Source organism: Trachinotus anak, unplaced genomic scaffold (genome assembly GCF_046630095.1).
Source record: "Trachinotus anak isolate AG129_WGS33_773 ecotype Australia unplaced genomic scaffold, CSIRO_AGI_Tana_v1 ptg000018l, whole genome shotgun sequence".
NCBI classification, from domain to species: domain Eukaryota; kingdom Metazoa; phylum Chordata; class Actinopteri; order Carangiformes; family Carangidae; genus Trachinotus; species Trachinotus anak.
In genome coordinates, this window is record NW_027273869.1 from 4,505,001 (window position 1) to 4,525,869 (window position 20,869).

A 20,869-nucleotide genomic window follows, 5' to 3' on the forward strand; every position below is an offset into this window, starting at 1 on the left:
TCCTTCCCACAGACAGTGGCCTCCGTACACATCCTTTCCACCGTGTTGCGTTGCTGCGTGGTAAAACACCTGAGATGGCGTTTCAAACCACCTAGAGAACAAACAGGAGCCAATCAGCAGAATCTCGACAGTGGCTCTACTGAGGTTAATTAAGAACGAGAAACAACCTGCGCATGCTGCACCAACACGTACCGTTTACAGGACTGCCACAGACACTTGAAGTTCTGCCCTGCTTTCCTGATTTGCTCTGGTGGCGCTGCAGAGGTTTGCTGTGCTGGGTGGTGAAGGTTGTGGTTACCCGCTGGTGCAGGCTGGGAAACAGGGGGCGGGGATGGGGTTACGGTCGGCTGTGGGGCAGAGGCATTAGAAAAAAGCAAATAAATACTAATTACCACATATTCCCGATAGACAGTGGAGGTTGGCATAAAGTCAAAGTTATAAATAAAAACAGGATATTAACTGAGGTCTTACACACACATTAGAAGAATTATGTTGTTTTTTTTCTCCTGACAGTATTTATGATTTTTATGATAAATAAGATGGTGTGACATTAGACAGGTCTTGTTGACTGAGATGTAACCGTGGCCTGTCTACTGGCAGAAGTTGTTCTCTCAGCTGCTTTACTATAGGAGGTGGGTATCAGTGAGAGCCACATGGTCTTAACTGGTCTCACCTTCTTAACCTCCAGACTCATCACACCTGAAACCTTCCAGCCACCATGACACCAAGTGTTGTGCCCAGTGCATATTTATTGCTGCTGCTGGTTTTATTTTTTTTGTTTTTATTTGTCTGTTCTTGTTCTGAAAATTACACTTTCTCACAGACATATGATTGATTTTGAAGCTTATCTGCTGGACTGCATCAAGAATCACAGAAATAAAGAGGAAATTAGACTCTTAACATTAAACAGCCGACTTTCTCTTAGATTTCCAGCTGTGCAAAAAGGCAACACATCTCCATAAGCTCACGTTCCTCATAGCAGAAGTCCTGTTATGTAACAGACATTATATTGAACGCAAAATTCTGTGGAAAGGAATTTCACATGCAAATGCACATTTACTTCACTTGCTGATTGACACAGGTTATCAGCTTTATGATTTACACAAAGCCTGTGTCATAACAAGAACGTAATAATAGATCAGTGTAGCATACACCAGCCTCACAACAGTCAACAGAGTCACAGCTTTAAAAACTATTAGTTAAATACATTGTTCTACTCACACATAGGCACAGAGCAAACAGAGTAATAACATGTCCCTCTCCTTACTGCACAACATTTTTAAGTTACTGTCACACTCAGACTTACAGACTAAGCCTGTGGCCTGACACTAAAATATTACACATCTAGTACATAATGTGCCACTTCAACTCTGTTACATAACTGTTTTATTTCAGAATCAAACACAGGAACCACATTAAAAATACACTCACTCTGAGTCTCGGACCGCCAGTGGCAGTGTAGAGTAATGTTTTGATGAGCTGTCTGCTCTGCCAGCAGGTACACAGGGACACGCATGCAACTCATAATCATGGGCTTGACGTAGGCCATAGTGTTTTAGTGTAATTTTTTACCCACGGCGCTCATTTTAGTGTCCTGTATGGTATCTCCCACATGAATGCCTCTGTAGATTTAACTTGTTCTGTTCTACAGCTGAAGAAACCAGCAAGACAATAAGACAGGAGGCACTGAAGTGAGAGAGCAAAGAGCTGTTTCTGCTCCGTACTGGAGAACAGATCTGAAGTCACGGTATGTTCTATATAGTGGCAATGTACCCTTACTGAGTGTCAAATAGTGGCTGTATCTCAGCTAATACCACAGAACAAGACCACAGATTAGAGCTACAAGATAAATGTGTCCAATTAATGCTAATGTTTGTTTTAGAGTCATGTGTAAAATGTCTAAAATCAAACTGAGCTGTTAAAACATGAAGAGACCTTTTACTTCATGCAAGAAAAGAATAAAAATATTAAAATGCCACAATGCAAGTTTAAGAAAATAACAGAAAAAATGCTTAGCATGTTTTGCAGTAGGTGTCCCTGACTTGTTGCTAGGCTGTGAATGGCACATATAATGTGTTTTAGTGTAAATAAAGCTGTGTTTGTTTAGGATACCTTTAACTAAAACAGGAATTGATGAAATACTCCTATGTCTGTGAGGGGCATGTGATACATATATTGTGTCAGAGTTGACATCAAGTCACATGACCCTACAGTGACTCACCGTTGAGCCAGCTGCCTCTGTGGGTGAGCAGTTCCTCTGCTGAGTGGCATTCTCTATTGCTACTTTGGCTACTGTGCTTGGGTCTGTTCCTGCTGGCACTGCCACCATGGTGGCACTGCTGCCGGCGTTGTTGGGGTCACTGATGGTGATGATCCGCACTCCCACTTTATTTGGGATCCCAGAGGATGCTGCCGCTGCACTGCGGTCCTCGTTCTCAGCCGGCCTCTTAAGACCTCGAACCTCAGAGGCCACTCCGTTTGCAGGAGAGGCAGCAAGACTCTGGGAGGTAACAGTAACAGTGGAGGGGAGGGAGGAGTTGGGGAGCAGTTGCTGTCTTAGCAAAGCGTGGCCCGGCCCCAAAGGTCCATTGGTTAATTCCGAGGGAAGCCTATTGCCTACTGCCTGGGGTCCATTGGCCAGGCGCTCAGCCTGCTGGGCTTTGGCAGTGTCCTGCTGGGGGGGAGAAGGACTAGGGAGAGGGGGGTCTGAGCCATGACTCTTTTCAGAGGGGCCAACCTCCCCGTTCCCCAAGTACTGTTTGGAAGCAATGTGATTTGGAATGTTTTTGTTAAAGTTGCCACCACTGTCACCCCGATCAAAGTCACACACTCCGTTGACTAAAGTCTTTTTAGGGTCGGGGTTGCCCTCCAGAGGGGTGCTCAGGCCGGGGGAGAGAGCCTGCTTCCCATTAGCAGGGTGACTCTCCGTAGCCGGGCCATTGAGTGCCCCCTGGCTGTTCCCTGAGTGGTATGGAGGTAGATTAGACTCCATGCACTTCCGACCATTAAGCAGCTTCGCACCTGCCGCAACGTCGCCGTTACTGGTTTTGCCATTTGAGTCTCCTTCTGCCAAAGACGAGTTCTCCATCACCTCTATCTTCCTCTCATGGATGTGCAGCCCCGTAGCGTCCTTAGCCTCCTCCTCCTTTTGACAAATGATCTTGTCTCCTCTGAGGGGCGCTGGCAGTGGTGGTGGCGGTGGTGGCGGGGCTGCTGGGGTGTGGTGGGGCACCGTTCCAGTAGAGAATGGAGGAGGGGGAACGACGGGAGCCACAGCGCCCTGGCTGACAGCAGCAACAGCAGCAGTAGAGGTGGTGAAGCCAGTGTTGGGGACCACGGTGAATGTGACTTGTCCAGCTGCCGTGGGGCCCTGGATGATGGTAGCTGCCCCTGGGTTACTTGTGGAAATGAGTTGACCTGGCAAGAGCTGGACCGTCTGGAGGGCTGGAGCTCCCGCAGCAGGAAGCTGGCCGGGAACCAGCTGCACATTGAGCTGCTGAGGCTGAGGAGAGGGATTCTGCGTGCTGTAGCCTGCCTGGTAGATGACCTGTGGACTAGAGGCTATCGTGCTGTTGGGAGGGGGCACCTGCGGAGCGGGCAAGATGAGCTTTCCTCCCGGCGTGGAAGGCCCTCGCTTTGGAAGCAGTAGCTGTTTGATCAAGCTGGACTCAGTGGAGGTAGGCTGAGAGGGAGGAGTTTGGGAAATGATTTGGAGCGGTGGCTGCTGTTGATGCTGCTGTTGTTGTTGTTGTTGTTGATGCTGCTGCTGTTGATGCCGTTTCATGGACAGTGCGTGGCTGACAGTTTGATTGGGCTGGACCTGGGTATTGGAGTGAGAGGCAGGAGGCGGGCAGGAGCTGGAAGCAGCTCCAGGCTGCCCTGCTATCTGGATAGTCTGGGCACCGGGAATGGCGGAGGGGTTGGCAAGAACAATCTGGTGTATGGCGGGGGTGTAGGCTGGGCTCTGCTGGGGGTTGGGGCTGACTATTACTACACTCTGCGCCTGCTGCTGAGGCTGAGGCTGCTGGTTGGGAGTGGGTATTGTGGCTGCTGGTCCCCCTGACTGGTTTGGCGCTGGTTTGGGGGCGATATTCTGAAATGCGACACGTGACCCCTGGGAGTTGGGCACACCCATGATGCTTAACGCCTGACCACTCCCCACCTGGGTGGAAGAGCAGGGTGCCGATGTTGCAGCAACACACTGAGGCTCTACCTGGGGAGCTCCACCCTGAGGCCCCGACAGGGGAGGGGTTTGAGGCAGGGGAGGATGTTGGGTGATCGGAGGGCACACTCCTTGTACCCTGGCGGTAAGGATGTGGCCCTGCGGTACCTGCTGAAATAGCGTAACTGGGGTCCCTGTGGGGAGCATTGGGGAGTGTTGCTGTTGCTGCTGAGCCGCAGGTGGAGCAGTGGGGTTCTGGGGGCTGTGGTTCTGGGTGGCTGGTGCCGATGTCGGAATCTGGACCACTGGACCAGGTCGGACCTGCTGCTGCTGTTGCTGCACAGCTGCCAGAGGATTTGGTGGTAACTGCGGAGGCACCTGTGGGGGCACCGGGTGACGAGAAACAGTCGGGTGGTTTGCATGGGGAGGTTCCTGTGCAGTCAAGGCCATGGATGGGGTGGCACCACCGGTGCTGAGGCTGGGGCCTGTGGGCCGGACAAACTGGGGTCCAAGAATGGGATGCCCGGGAGGTAAACCTGGGAACAGATTTACAGAGAAAACTGCTCAGGTCTGGTAAGTTTCTAAAGTCACCATCAAGCCACTAACAAAACCATGATGTGATGTCAGATACTTCCTGTTTGTAATGACAGGCTTAATTTAACATGTGATGTATGAACAATCAACGCTGCTTCCTGTATCAGACAATTTAATGTGATTATGTAAATGAATGTACATTATGTGTCAGAGCTTCAACAGTAACAGACGGAGCCAATAAATAGAACTACCCAACATGGTTATGGCATCATGCATTAGTCTTCACCAACACGACTGGTAGATGAGCAAAAACATCAGGCTATGAAATATTTAAAAACCAGGAATTAGACTGAAGATTTTACTACTGCACCAGTGACTCTTAATTAATGCCAAGGAGGTTGTCTCTGTTAATTCACATCATTCCCTTAATGAGGCCTAAGCAGGTCACATTTGGTGAGCTTGGTTGACTTGTTGCTCTATTCAATAGAAAATAAAATGATTATGATGTTCATGTGATTCTTCAGCCACAGTGAGTAATCACAATGTCCCCAAAGCAGTTAGATATATAGTCACAGGACGGCCTGGGTCCTGCAGGTTTTACTTTTCTTTAATATATTTGAGATGTAGCAAAAAGAAAAATATTCTCCCAGATATTCAGAATTATTACATAACATAATAACACACCACAACCAAATGTTCTCCGTGTTCAGTTTCATGAAAAGTGATACAGCTTAGCTGCTTCCTTTTCAATTTCCCCCCAAAAGCTCCTCCAACTAACTTCTTTTCCTTTGATCATTTTCTCAATATGTTTGCCTTTGTAATTAGTTCAACCATCTTGGTCCCAGCGGTACCAGCCCTGCTCTTTCTGTCAGACTGCCAGCATCCTTCTCCACAGTATCACTTTTCTGAAGTACCTTTCCTTTTCTTCCATAGTGCTTCAGCTCCTGACATTTGGCCCCTGTATGTCTGATTAACTAAATGCATCGTGTGTCGTTGTGTTTCAGAACGCAGCCAGAGGAGGATCAGAGTCAGCATCTTGGATGACTAAACAAAACCCGGTGCATGCAACTTTAATTTATTCACAGTCTCATGTGTAACATTTTAACTTTGTAGCTACAACAGTCGCTTACACTCCAAAGAGAAAGTAAATGAAAGAACGCACATTTGATTGATTAATTCTACAAGTTCTACCTGGAGGCGGGGCCTGAGGGTCTCCAGGTGCTTCATGTCGGGCTGCTGGAGGTGGAGGAGCTGCTGCCGGACTTTGCTGCTGTTGCTGCTGCGGCTGCTGGTAGTACAGCTGGATGGGCAGGGGGATTGACCTCCGCCTCAGCCCTACCAGAAGGATCTGAACCTGGCCGTTGGCCTTGGGCTCCTCTTGTCGCCGCATCGTGTGGTTGGGGAACACAGTGCTGTGGCGGTGGAGGCAGGTAGAGGATTGTCACAAAGGGGAAAGCTGATAAGTTTAAATGATAAACTCAAAATGTGGATTTACTGACATTACATTTACTAACATTTTTAGTCCACATTTTTCAACAAATTCAGCTCCTCAATCTATGAAAATGTAGGTCTTTCCATTTTGCCATGAAAGCCAGTAGTTAGTACACAATGTCAAGAAGAAATATGAGTCAAACTTTAGTGGGAATGGTCATTTTGCATTTCATTTGGGGTGTGTGTGTGTGTGTGTGTGTGTGTGTGTGTGTGTGTGTGTGTGTATGTATGTGTGTGTGTGTGTGTGTGTGTGTGTGTGTGTGTGTGTGTGTGTGTGTGTATGTATATATATATATATATATATATATATATATATATATATATATATATATATATATATATATATATATATATATATATATATATGCTGTGCTTTTTGCTGGAGTCTGAAACAAACAAGCATGTTCCCTTACATCTGGAGAACATGGTTTGGGGCAGGATGTCTCTGTAGAACCACAATGCTTCATGTTTTTAAATGTATGTTGTGACACATTTTACGATTTGTGAAAAAACAAAAAAACCAAAAAAAAAAACCCCAAAACTGCAGCTTATTGATATTGCAATTTCGACAATACTGTGATTAATCGTTCAGCTCTAATTCTAAGAAATGTATATAAGCAACCTAAAATGATTTAATGAGAATCTGTAGAACTTGAACTGATTTCCTTCCTTTAACATTTGCTGGTATCTTTTTTGAAGGATCACCATTAAAATTCAAAAAAGCTCAATACAGCTATGCTTTGTTAAAGCTCCTCAGCAAAGACAAACAGCAGAAAAATACCTTCAGCGTGTTAGCAGTAATATATAGTTTAGGTTACTCAGTCCTGTGCTGGTGGAACATAAAAGCATCAGACAGATGAGGAGAGGGGACTGACCGAAGACATTTGAGGAAGCCAGTGGAGTTCAAGATGTTGCTTCGTCCCATTTTACTGCACGTGGCCAGGTACTCAGAGTACATTTCTGATCGAGACACAGAGCCCTCAGGGTTCGTCTCAAAGTGTGCGTTTAGCCTGTTGGAGAAGCAGAAACCACAGACAGAGAGGTTAGTATGCAAGAAAAAAAAGATGCTGAAATTAAATACAGACACAATGGTGGATAAGTAAAAGGGAAATCCTAAAGAGACATGTATTTTTTTCAGTTACATTGTCACTGGAGATGTCTACAGGTTAATTAGTCTTACCACTGCAGTGTGAATTTTTCCCCATCTAGTTCAACAATACCAGGTGGTGGTTGAGTGGATTGAACTGGGACCCTTGTAACTGAGGAGACAGAAAGAAAAGAAATGTTTAAGTTAAAAAAAAAAAAAAAAGAAAACAAAAGTCCTCGGTATAATTGATTTGACAGACGGCAAAGCAAAACAAAAGCATTGTCTATTGATTGAATAAATGTCAAGTCTGAAGTGCTCCCCAGGCTGTCCACTAGATGTCACAACACTAATAACTTTGCATTAGTGGCCACTGACAGCTCTGGGATGACACTTCCAAGTTGAGGTGGGTTTATGTCCCACCAGCGGTCACCTGTTAATTCACACAGTACTGTGAGAAATGTGGAGAGCTGTTTTTTTTTTTTTTTTTTCCACCTGTTCACAGGTTCAGGAAAAACAACATAATTTGAAACCCAACAGGTGTGAATTTTCTTGGTGGTCTTGTCATCATCTCCTACAAATAACTGTACACTATTTTTTTTTTTTTTTTGAACCACTGCAAATTCACGTGTCATCACAGACAGATCAGAAACTTGTGCTTATTATTGAACGATGTAAATGATAATTTAAAAAACCTGTTCATTTTTTAACCACAAAAATTCCAAGCAGATTATCCACAGTAGCAAAATAAAAGGGTGTAAACATTAAATACTTCGCAGGAAAAGAACAGAACAAGCCTGTAAACACAGTTTAGTGCAGGATGCAGTGCAGCCATGTTGGAATATCATGTGGCTCAGCAACAGGTGAGTTTGTCAGGTGTAAGTGAATCATTGTAAACTGTACCTACACATTATTTACTGTTAAACCAGTAGCTCTGTCTCTCTGGGCTCAAAATATACAGACGTAGAGTCAAATACAGACCTTTGTGTGTTGCTGTGTGTTGAACTGATTTGTGCTAGAACAGGAGAAACTTTTGTTGGGTTAATCGAGGTGAAGCTGCTCGGCTGTATTTTCAGTTCAGGTTGTCAAAAGCTCATCTCAGTCAAAAATACAGCTGATGTCAGTGGGGGTTTCTCTGTTACCTTCACTCTGAATACCATGTTTCACAACGTGCCACACCAGTCTCCTGTGGATTTATTGTTGCATGTTGCTTTGTAGTCATTCTCCTTATTTACATTGCCTATTCAATCTTATTTGCATAAAAACACCCCTACAGCCCTGCTACCTGAGAGCTGCCATGAAAACAAAGGTATATTATATAGTAGTATTATATAGCACATTGTTTTAAGATGCTGTATCCTGAAAATTCCCAGTTGACCCTAATGGTTTGGGAAAATAAAATCTAAAGCTGCGTTTATTCCGTTTACCTGTTTTCAAAGCTGACACAAGAAATTCACTTAACCAGGCTAAAATTGACCTTTGATGGTTGAACAGTGAGCAGAACTCAGCACCTGAACATTTAAATTGTTCAGCTCTTCATCTGACTCACATGAAAGCAAAGCAGAGTTTTCTTGTTTGCCTATCAGGGAGCTGCAGGTTCAGTTTTCCAATCAAGAGGCACAGGTTACACCCAGTGTCAGAGACTGTGTCTGACTGACTGATGGAGGAGGTGCACAGACACTCACCAGGGGCTGGTGCTCCCTGCACGGCTGCAGGTACCTGCTCTACCAGCTGTGGTCGAACCTCGGCTGCCTGGTCAGCGTTGGCCTGATGCTCGATCAACCGCACAGCTGTTAGGGCGTCAGGTCCAAATGTGTGAAGGTCAACCGATACTAATCGTACTAACAGGTCTGACCGGAGAGAGAAAGTGGAAGAAGAAAACATACAAGGATCAGCACAGAGGACAGCACAGTAACATTTTAGCCATTTAGCAGAGAATGCAATTCAAACCAGAGGAAACACTCATTAAAGATTTCAAGGTTGAAGGAAATACACTGTCATTTGAGCCAGTTACTCATGAATGGAAAGACTAGCGTGAGAGAACTTGGCAGACAAGTTAACAAAACACAACTAAGCCCATGTGACATCGGATTTCAAGCTCTGGATTCACTTATAAAGAAGAACGAACTGGAATGAATCAAAATTTAAAAAAAAAAAAGAAGCAAAGTAAATTTCCACGATTTCTTTTCTTTTTAAACATTCATACCTATGCTGTGGTCAACAGAGGCGATCTTGCTGCAGGGAACCTCTCCCAGCTGAGCCAACAGGTACAGCACCTCCAAGGAGGCCATGAGGAGCATGAGGTCAGGCAGGGTGAGGAGCATCATTACCTCCCTGTACGAGTCCTGGTCCACGTACTCACAGATCAGCACACCATTGTCCTCTGCCTTACTGAGGTTGCCCAGGATCTCCATGGCTAAGGACAGACACGGAAATACACAGACATGTTTATCATAAGATGCTTCATATATTATCATGACATTAACAGTCAAAAAAGCAAACTTACTAAATATTCATCATATTGATCCCACAGTTTGACTCACCTCTCATTTTGAGGAACCTGTCCCTGGACATCAAGCATTTGGTGATGGTGTGAAAGATCAGATGAGTCGTCCGAAAGTCAACGGGATCCAGCTGGAGCTAAAACGAGTCAAACAAGGTTTATTCAGTGATCCCACCGTCCAGCAAGTGGATCAAAATACTAACCCTAGAATTGCATAGTTCAGTGCCTAATAAATGTCTTTTTTCAAAATAAAACTGCCCATTTTTAAGTGACCTTTTATTTCATCTTCTTGTCACACTATCATGGATTTAATCATATTTGTGAACAAAATTTTAGAGACATAAACCCTCTTTGTGTTGCGTTTATATTTTTGTTCAGTATATTTACATTAACACATGACACAGCTTTGCAGTATCATATCTGTAGAATGTGTAAAGTGTCCTAAACCCAACCATCCAATTAATGACATCAAAGGCTTAACTGATTGTATCAGGGACTCTGCACAGAGTTTCTAAAAATAGACGTAGCCTCATTTACATGCATCTCATACCATTAAATGTTATACTAAAACTGAAGCCAATATTTCACCAACATTCCTCATTTCTTTGTATTTTTGAAGGCTTGGTCTGAGTTCAGTATATGTCAATAACTGATAATGGACATATGAAAAACATGATAATTGACCTTGGTTGAGTTAATATGTGAATAATAATCTAAAAAACAGACTGTAAGTGGCAGAGCTCACCATCTGACAGCTGTAGTCCTCATTTCACAGGAAAACAGTAGCCACAGCTACAGTTGATTGAGTTTCTAAACATACCACCGCTCTGCCCCAAATAAACCCAGCAGATCTGTCTGTTTCTGAATAGTAACTAATCACTTCACCACTAATTGATTTTGCTAGTTAATTAGCTATTTAATTAAGCTAATGTTAGCTCCGCATACTGGTTTTTAGCATAAACTGCAACCCCACAAACTGAGTGCAGTTGCTGTGGCAGTAGCTAATGATGAGTTCCTTGGCCTCATCACACATGCTACCAAAAAAAAAAAAAAAAAACCAGAAAAATAACAAGAAGTAGAAGAAAATAACACCACACAGCTCTTCAAATACCAAGTATTTCTCAGCCTAATGTATGGCACTTCAACACCTGGAGAAAATCAAAGCTTGACACACCTGCTGTGCCTAGTTACTGTTGCTATGCTGTGATTGAACAATATGCTACATAGAGGAGGGGCTTATTCAACAACAGAGTAGATCTGTTCAGACCACTGAAATGAATAATAGTTAAATTTTTTTTTCTCTTAAATGACACCGATATTGTAGATGAACTGAACTGACTCGTCGCAGCAGATCGTGGCTAAACACAAGACAGTTTAATGTGTCACAGTAACCTATATCTGAATACAAGTCTTCCTCAGGCAGCTCACTTTTACTACATTACTGAACTGACCCAAATCCATAACATCAATTTTTAAGTCATGCTCGTTATATTTGGCAAACAGTTTTGGCACTGAACAACATTACTGACTCTGTCCAAATACAAAACCGGACCCACCTCGGCAGCCACGTTGCCCAACGTGTCCAGTCCGAGCTGTCGGAGTGAGATGAGGTTACAGTGGGCACAGAGCAAAAGGAAGCGCAGGCACGTTCGGTTGGCCGCCAGCAGCTTGACGTTGGCCTCCTCGAAGGAGAGGTTTCGCAGGATAACGGCAATCTGCAGCACCCGCTGGGCCTCCATGTCACTGATACCTGGGTTCCGCGGCGGGTGGAAGAGGCTCTGCCAGCGCTCCTCACACGACGTACCATCTGCAGAGAGGAGGGGAGGGACGGTTTAGAGCTCCGCGCCAGATGAAGGTGTTAGCACATGTTGTTCTACAGGGATACCAGCTTTAACTTTCAGGATCACATATAACCTAATCGTTGTTTCTGAAATATATTTTCTGAATTGAATTGTCATTTAAGAACTTGTGCTTCCAAAAATGAATGGAAATGATTTATTTCATCTACCTTTGTTTCATTCTGTGTGATCTTCACTTTCATTCATTGTCAAAACTCTTTGGTAAAAGAAAATGTGAAATACTAAGTGGGAACTTCTAGTACTGAGGTAAAGACAAAACACATCCCACTTCTCACTCATAGATAGAACACCAGAAAAACTGAAAATGAAGTCAGAGTAAACTAAAGTCTGTCCACTTGAGCATGTCACTGCCTTTCAGGTGTCAATAAAGACACCCTGGGAGCATACAGGAGTGTACCCTTGTATTGCTTTCTCTGGCCTCAACCAAAAATCGTGTTTACCTTGTGCTGGGCTGCTCTTGTCCCAGATCAGCTCCCTGACTTCAGCGTCCTCCACTACCTCTTTCCAGAACTGCAGAAGCACAGATGTTAAATCAGTTACAGTCAAATGAGGCAGCTTTAAATCAGACAAACACATTAACAGACCCAATTAACTAATCAAGTTACCACTGCACGACAACCAAACAAAATCCATGAAACTTAGGTTAGTTAGGTTATCAGCTTTCTGCCTGGTAAGCACTTTCATTATATAACCTTTATATGGCAGAAGTGTCAGTATCATAATTAGGGCTGCAACAAAAAAAATCATGTCTGTTGTGGAATAAGCTGATAACTTTTTCGATTTGGTCCATATAATGTCCAATAACAGTGAAAAAAGCCTGCTACATTTTTCCATCTGACATATTGAAATTGCTGGTTTTGTCCAGAGGACAGTTCAGGGCATAAAAATATTCAATTTACTATCACTGAAGACTAAAAAACCATGAGAATATTCACAGTTTAGAGGCTGACACCAATTAAATTTTGGCATTTTCTGCAGCAAGACTGTGTAAATCAAAGTTGTTGACATCTAATTTTCTGTGGGTTGACTCAATGATGAAGTGAACACCTGTTTCAGCTCTACTCTTTCTAGGAACTTAAAACACTTTTTCACATAATCATGAAAACCACATTTTTAAGACAGTGTGAGTAGAAGGCCACTCTTCCCTGTGATAACCCACAGTAAAGCTGCTTTCATTAGATACAAAGTGTCCTTGAGTTACTGGCACCTGCTCTCACTGAGTGTGACCTTTGACCTCGCTTCAGGACTAACAGCCAAAAGACCTGAGTCTTGACTGAAGACAGAACAATAATGTAACATAGTATTTCCTTTTTATTGTTGAGTCATGATTTGACTCTTGCAGCTTAAATGGACTGAAATCAGAGTGAATTGACCTCCAGTCTGTGTACCGACGCCTTAGTGAAAACTGCTCTGAGGTTTCTCTGTGAGGAGCAACCATCACATTTTCTGCCAAACTTCACACTGTAAAAAGCGAAACTGATACTCTGTGGCCTCTTAATGAAAGCAGTGTTTAATTTCTATCTCTAACAGTCAAACCGGACATAAAAAAAACTTGCTGAACGAGTAACGGGTCACACAAATGAAAAAAAAACAAACAAAAACAAAACAAACAAAAAAAACTTTACCCTGACAAAGTCCCGGGTCGTTTTCTCCTTCCAGTCCGTCCCGAATACCCCGGAGAAGCTGCCTAGTGCTACAGAGGTACAGAAAAAGGGTTTGGATGTTCAGCTCAGCATTACTTGCTATCTCTTCCTTTGTTCATCCATTCTCTATTAACAAATTACATTAAGAGGTGCTAAGTACAGAGAACAGAGGGGAGAAAAGGAGGCAGCAAACTGGGAAAACATTTGCACAGTTTTCATCCCAGAATAATCTTTACATCAAGTTAAGGATCATGAGTTCAACTTTAATTCTCCATGTCAAATCAAAGAATTGAATTTTGCAGTTTTACCAACATGCACACTGAATCCATTTTTTAAAGTTATGTATATTACGAGGTTTCTTTCTTGGTTGTTCAACATTTGACCTAAAGAGCGCAATCTGACTGAGGCTGGAAACGTACAGTCGTCGAAGACGCCGGCGTGGGCCAGCAGCAACATGACCAGTTTGGGGTCCTTGTCCAGCTGCATGGCGTGCTTGCTCTCGTTGGAAAGTAGAGTGCAAACATTAACAGCAAAGTCCACTTCGTTGGGTAGGCCCGAGAGGAGAGACAGCACCAGTTTATTGTAGTCACACGGTGGAACGAAATCCGTGGACAGTCCATAGCTTTGGCGGAGATAGTCTGGAGAGAAAAAAAATATTTCAAGGTTACTGCACATATTACACAATAAAATATGCATTTTAAATATCAGCAGGGTGAGTGAAATGTCAGACACCCACTTACACATTTTTCATCTGTTGCCAAAACAGGGCTGAACTAAAATATACATAATGCCAATTTCAAACAAGCAGCTCATACATTTAAGTTTGGTTATGTAAAAAATCTGATATATTTTAATACTTGTACAACAGGCCTTAAACAAATGTCTCAAAAGGGGACAAACAAATATAGTAATTTGTGCTCAAACCTAAGAAAAGCAGCATCACAACAGGCAGAGGCGAGACTGTGTCCCTGAAGAGATGAAGCAGGACAAGACAGACGGTGTGCAAGAGTTTGGATTTTAAAATCCACTAGTGCAAAGTGTGAATTAGCCACAGAGCTGCAGAAAAAGAGAAAAGCCCAGTTCCTCCATTGTGCTGCTGTTGCCGCGGCACACCTTCAGCCACTTCAACTCAGATTTATTTTTTCTTTAAATGGGGCCTTAAAGCAGTTCAGTGAAAGCTGTCTTTGGTTCAGATTAGCTTGATGAGCCGTGCCTCGTCTAACTGAGGGACATGAATGTTCTTTAACATTTAATTGTGTTTGTCTCTGACTCAGTCAACCTTCGTGAGTGGCTTTTTATAATTAACACGTCTAATCCAAAACACTAAAGAGCCCTGTGTGGGGAAAGAATCATGACTTGGATGGTTATTATTCAGCAGCTCTAAGTGACAGATGATCCAGTCTGTCAAAACGCAAAGACAAAGAAGATTCCTCCCAGTGCTGTGGTGTGATTTTCTGCTTTCAATCATTGTGTGTGCATAGGTGTCATTTTCCCATACAGTGGATATTTCAATTTGGTGCAGGATTTTTGTAGACTGCTGCCTCTGGAAACCAATCACACAGCAGAGAGGAGTCCTACTGAGTGAATTTGATTTCCATGCTGAAAAGGTTTGTGCAGGCAAATGTAATTTAGCCAAGCTGCTATTATAGCAGCAACAGCTCCATTCAAAACCTGCCAGTCTGTGCTCATCCTCCAACACCTGCAGTGAGACGGAGCTGTAGGGGACAGGTGTACAGCAGGCCAAATGACACACAAGAATTTCTGAGCAGAGTGACGTAGAAGTTCAGCTCAGGTCTACAACCAAAACACGACAAAAGGGCAGAGCAGAGCTCAGTGTAATATTTCCAGAGCTATTGCCAAATACTTGACCATCATTGAGCCTGCCAAGCCAACACAGAGAAACTTGCATCTGGCTGTCTAACTGTGTTACAGTTACATTTACATTCAGAGCCTGGGGTACACACAGAGGTCATTTTAAAAGGTCTGTAATAGAGCTAGACCAATAAATCAGCCAGACAACTATTCTGACCAGCATTAAGTTATTGCAGATGTTTCAATATCACACACAGTGATTGTGTATTTTCGAAACTTATTTCAGGGTGGCAGCTCACTCTTTCATCCTTGAGCACAGTGTCACCCAGAACTGCAGCTGACAGGTCTTTCTACAGTGTGTGCTCTGAAAGACTTTAGAGCAGGATTAAGGATGAAAATTAGTGTGTTCACCTGGGTGTTGTGAAAAAAAACAACAAAAAAAACAATCAGCCACAAAAATCCAGTATTAGTCAGGCTACCGTCTGCAATATTTGGGGTGTAATGCAGGGATTTAACTATCAATCCCTTATGTAATCAAAAATCCTCCTGCTTGTTCAGACACTTTATACAGCAGTATCATAAAATAAGTGGTTTTAGCTCTGATATGACAATGTTTGGTGACCAATGCCAAAAAACACCACTCCAGCAAAGCAAAGAATCATCAGTCAAAACAAGTTTTCAAAAAGAGTACAACTGCAAAGTCAAACGCTGGGGGAAAACCACTGTGTTATTAAATGTCTGACTCATCTGGGTGAAGAATAAAAACTTACAAGCCACAATCTAAGTTCAGCACTGTGTCATGTGTCTGTTTCCACCACGGACATGCTGTGGAGTCGCTCAGCAGGCAGCAGGCTGATTGTCAGAGAGAAGAGCCTGCGACTAAAGGGCTGGAGGCTCTAATCTAAACTCGGGTGGAACGAAAAACCAACAAGTGCTTCCTCCTTGCCTTCATCAATAATCACCGTCAGGACAGTCAATTACCTCCAAGAGAAGCTCAGCGGTCAGCTCTACAACACTGTGAGGCTAATAGACAGCACCCATTTACTGTGTGTGTGTGTGTGAGCTGGGGTCGGACAAAAACAGACAAGAGGTTGGCCTTGGCTGGCTGCACAAAAATATTTAGTTTGAAATATGATGTGGTTACTCAGAGGATGATCTTTCATCACGAAAGCAGCAGCATGTTTGGGTTTAAAAAAAATATTCAGTGCTGAGGTGTGTGTAGGCAACTTCCAAGGAAAAAAAAAGGCAGAGATGATTATGGCATTCTTCATAGCATTGGTTCAAAAACAGCAGTGCTAAGCAAGGTGAGAACTGAATTGAAATCATTCACTGTGTTATAAAAGTGAGGAATGTTAAATACAATGAGCAGTAGACAAACAGCAGAGCTTAGTTGTGGCTGGGTCCTCACTCAGGTTTGTGAGAGTAAAACACAAAACAGATAGAGTCAATTCTTCTCGTCACTACTCTCTGCAATAAATGCTTTCTCAGTGTGAAAAGCAGGCGCTACTATGCAGTTTATCAAATGGCTTGACGAGGCAGCCACTGTTACTGTTGAAAAGTACCTGCGTCAAGATGTTATGAATACAAATCACCATGGAGATTATGAAGCAAAAACACCAGGTGAAACAAATAGCCAAGGACATTTAGAAAACTAGCAGAACACAACAACCCCACTCATTTCCAAGGTGTGATGTCACATATTATTCAATTTGGAGATGATGAAGTTGTCATGTTATCAGCCTGCCTTGAACTGCTTAAAGGAATTGTTTGACATATGCTTATGTGCTTTGTTGCTCAGAGTTACATGAGGAAATTGATGCCACTCTCATTTAAGCACCTTTAAAGCTCACTGATTACCACAAACCTCCAGAGTTTAAAAACAACAATGTGCTGGACGATTTCTTGGCCGGAAGCAGTAACTTCCTAGAATTGACTGCCGTCAGCCAAGAAATAGTCTGGAACAAAACCCCTCATAAAATGGCAAATTGTCATTTTCACGCTGTTTTTTTTTTGTACAGATTCAACACATGAAATAGGATGTGTTAATTACTGAGTTGTTGAGATGCCGGTAGGTGGATTTCATTTGTTTGTGAAGAGAGCCAGGCTAGCCGTTTCCTCTCATTTCCATGTATTAGATCTAATTCATTACATGTATTATGTGTAATGTTCTTGAATGATAATAAGCCAGATGCCTGCAGCAGTAAAGTTTTTTTAATTTGTGAAACAATCAGACAGTTCTAGTGAGTAAATGAACATCGGCCCTACAGTCTTCAGTAGACAGTCACTATAAAACACATGCTTTCACTACACTTATCAGTTGCTTAGTTAAGCACAAAGCTAGCTAATGCCAGTGCTTGTCAGTGGAAGACACCTAATGAACCGTTGTAACATAATAGCATTATACTCATTCTGCCAAAATAACATAATGGCAAATAGATCCATGACTTGCATGTCAGTGCAGCTGCCAGTGGACTGTTTCAAAAGTTTAAAGGTCCCATATTGTATGAAGTGAGATTTTCATGCCTTTTGTGATCATAAAGCAGGTCTAGATTCTATATTAATACTGTGAAAGTATCAAAGCCTCAGTCCACAGAGAAATGCACACAGCCTGTATTCAGAAACTGAGCCTTAAAACAAGCCATCAGGATTTCTGGAACTTTGTGATGTCACAACAAAGCAGTCACTGGTCTCAGCCACGCCCCAGGCCCCGCCCACCTGAATCCACTATCCTTGCAGGATTTGGTTGTTGGAGTGTTGACCTGAAATCTGCTGTATTTTTATTAGATCACTCAGTCAGCCAATCAGAAGAGATGCTCTGAGTCTCTCTTCTGATTGGCTGACTGACCTGTTGTTACTAGAGCTCCAGAGAGAAGCCTGAGAGAGGAGAAGTAAAACTACACTGAGATGGTTTTTGGTTCTTAAAACCACAAATATATCTTCTTATAGATATCAGCACTTCAAATAAAACACAGGAAAATTGGATAATATGGGACATTTGAAGTCTTTCCACAATTTCTGTTCAAAAACTTTGGCTGATATATCATCAGATTTAAAACAAAATAATAATCAGCATCAGCCTTAAAAATCCAGTATCAGTCGGCCTCTAACATGCAGCCTGCTTGACTACAGCACATGAACACCTGACATGTTTTCACAATGCAACACAGTGAATTTCCTAACAGCTAAAATTCAAAGTGCAAAAACACTTTTTAGCCAAACTCTGGGGTTTGTAAAACTATTGGAGGCACCAGCAGCATCTGGACCTTCATCAAAATCTGCAAACCACAAATTTCCTTGCTCATAATGTTCCTATGAAATAAATTCTACCAAGAAAATCCTTGAAACAAACAGCTATTGTTGAGGCACATTTCTATGCATGTTTGACCTTGTGCCGACCCGTTTCCCATGCATCTCACACATAGTTCTGATGAAGTGATGCTCTGCTGAAATCACATCTGCACAAGGATTAAGTGTTTGAGATGACCGAGGAGCAGAGAGATAGAGACAGAGAGAGAGAGAGAATGAACTTCAGAGAGAAACTGAATGAGATAGAAAACAACTAACAGAGACTGATTCCCATGAACCTGATACAGTTGTGACCCAGACAGAGACGAGGAGTGAACTAGGTGAAGAGAGCGAGGGCTTCTGAATACTAAGCATGCTGTCTCTGCCTACCTGATACAATGTGTTGCTGGTAGTTATAAGAGTTGGGAATTGCACCGATTGGAAGAGAGGCTTTGGGATTCCCCGGCTGCGCTTCTTCATCATCCTCGCCGAAGTGGTGGACTTTCTCATACTTCTCCAAGTATCTGCGGGGGAAGAAGAAGAAAAAAAAACAAACAGACGATGAGCTAAGAGTTTGGTTGGTGTGAATTTTGCAGTGAATTTGTGCTCTTTCCATGGCCTGAGCGACTTATTGTGATTTGTTTCTTTAATGCATGCAGGCACATTCTCCGTTTAGCACAGACGCCGTGAGGCCGAGGCAGCATTCCTCCTCTGATACTGCATACAAACCACTGACACTCCCCTTGCAGTTCACTGATAGACTCCACTGTGTTTTTCCTTCATGAAACATTAAATCACTGCAGGCTGGTCATAATTAAGAAAGAGAAAAGCGGATGTAGCTAATATCTGAAAGGATTTACAATATATCCAAAATCTTGCTGACCAAAAGACAAAGAATACTCTCAAGCTCTAAATCAAGCTGCTGCTCATGTTCTGTAGTGTTCTCATTAAAGGAAGGTTTTATCTTGTGCTGCCTTTGGAAACCTCTAAGCAAACTGTTGTCATAATTATAAGGGTTGAGAAAAATAATTATCTTGAAAATTCAGCATTAATATGCAAAAGTCTTCAATCTGAATTTTTAAATGGTTTGTCATGAATACAAGTTATATTCAAGAGTATTCACAGTACAAAAGCCGAGCCCAGTCAAATGCCTTTGATAAAGATTAAATCAATTGCACAATTAACCAAAGATGAATGTGCCTTTAAGACTGGGAGTACTGGTAGCTCAGTGTTTTTAACACATGTCCCGTTTCTAACAGACCTGGCACAACTCCAACCAGGAACCTTTGTCACATCTCTCTCTTACCTGTATTTCTTCTCTGAACTTTCACACCACCAAATTAAAGCAACAATGCCAGTTCAACCTTAAGACACTGCATGAACAAATTTCAAATCTACTACACAGAAGCATCTTTGATTTTCCACAGCTGAACAACAAATGTTTATGCACAGGTTTGGAAGGAAAACCCTGACCTGCTACAGAGAATCTGAGCTGTCAGATATTTCTCAAAGGGTGAAATCAATCACCCTTCCTGTAGCAAGTTGCATCACAGAAGTCCTCCACCTGTACATATTGTCAAGTACACAGTACGCTGAAATAGATAAACTAAATTAAAACATGACCATGGAAGTTAGAGAGCAGCCTCCTGTTCCCAGCACACTCATGTGACTGTGTCTGAATGTGTACTCACTAACATCCCTCTTTTTACGCTTAGGATTCACGAAAAGCACAAAATATTAATCTGTGGAATGAGAGGCGAACGTGTCTGAGGTGAAACAGGCTCATGAGCTGAAAAGAATGACATTTAAAAAGATTCAACTGAAACTCAGTCAGACTAGAAATTATACATAGATGAACAACTGGGTATAAAAGCAGGAGGAGTAAGAGTTAGAAAGTGTCTCTCTCTCTCTCTCTCTCTCTCTCTCTCAACGGTCAGTTTTAATGTTTAATTCTGAATGAAATCTGATGGCTGCCAGGCTGAGCTTTCACCCAGCACTGCTGGTTTACAAGTTTCTGGTTTGAGTCAGTGACAATCACTTTGACCTGTTTGTGCTTTAAAGTCTCAAAGTGTTGAGTGAAGCACGATCCACTGAGGAACTGAGGTTTAGAATGAGCACGTACAACATGAGACGAGCATGACTTTGTAAGACAAAGGGCTGATGAGTGTCTGTGAAATATAAAACAATCAGTGATAATGACAACGTGAAACATCAGAAAACCTCACTCTGAAAGTGGAGTAGATTTGCAGGCTCTCATATTTTAAAATTCCACATTTATTCAAACTTTTATCAGCTGAAAATCTAAGTGCTCCAGACTGTGTCACTGTATAAACACTGATTATTGTTTATATCAACATGTTTCAGAGGATGAGTTGCCCAAAAACTTTAACCAATCACTAAATATCAGATTGAACAACTAAATGATTTTGGCTGATGAGGGAAATGCAAGAGGTTTGGTTCACAGTGCTTTTAATATAAATATGTAAATGTGGTTAT

The 20,869-nt window shown here is 42.6% G+C and overlaps 1 protein-coding gene across 1 annotated transcript in view; it reads right to left on the reverse strand.

Annotated features, from left to right (window-relative positions):
- arid2 (AT-rich interactive domain 2) overlaps positions 1–20,869 on the reverse strand; it is a 37,679-nt gene that overhangs the window by 3,852 nt on the left and 12,958 nt on the right. Inside the window, exons 5-18 of the mRNA XM_071502444.1 lie at positions 18,764–18,897; positions 13,696–13,914; positions 13,259–13,326; positions 12,074–12,143; positions 11,331–11,581; positions 9,815–9,911; positions 9,478–9,687; positions 8,957–9,121; positions 7,368–7,446; positions 7,063–7,197; positions 5,888–6,108; positions 2,222–4,698; positions 193–347; positions 1–91 (exon numbers count right to left, since the gene is read on the reverse strand). The exon at positions 1–91 is cut by the window's left edge and continues 48 nt beyond it. Of these exons, the coding sequence (XP_071358545.1) occupies positions 1–91; positions 193–347; positions 2,222–4,698; positions 5,888–6,108; positions 7,063–7,197; positions 7,368–7,446; positions 8,957–9,121; positions 9,478–9,687; positions 9,815–9,911; positions 11,331–11,581; positions 12,074–12,143; positions 13,259–13,326; positions 13,696–13,914; positions 18,764–18,897 (4,372 nt within the window). The remainder of the gene's footprint in view (positions 92–192; positions 348–2,221; positions 4,699–5,887; positions 6,109–7,062; positions 7,198–7,367; positions 7,447–8,956; positions 9,122–9,477; positions 9,688–9,814; positions 9,912–11,330; positions 11,582–12,073; positions 12,144–13,258; positions 13,327–13,695; positions 13,915–18,763; positions 18,898–20,869) is intronic.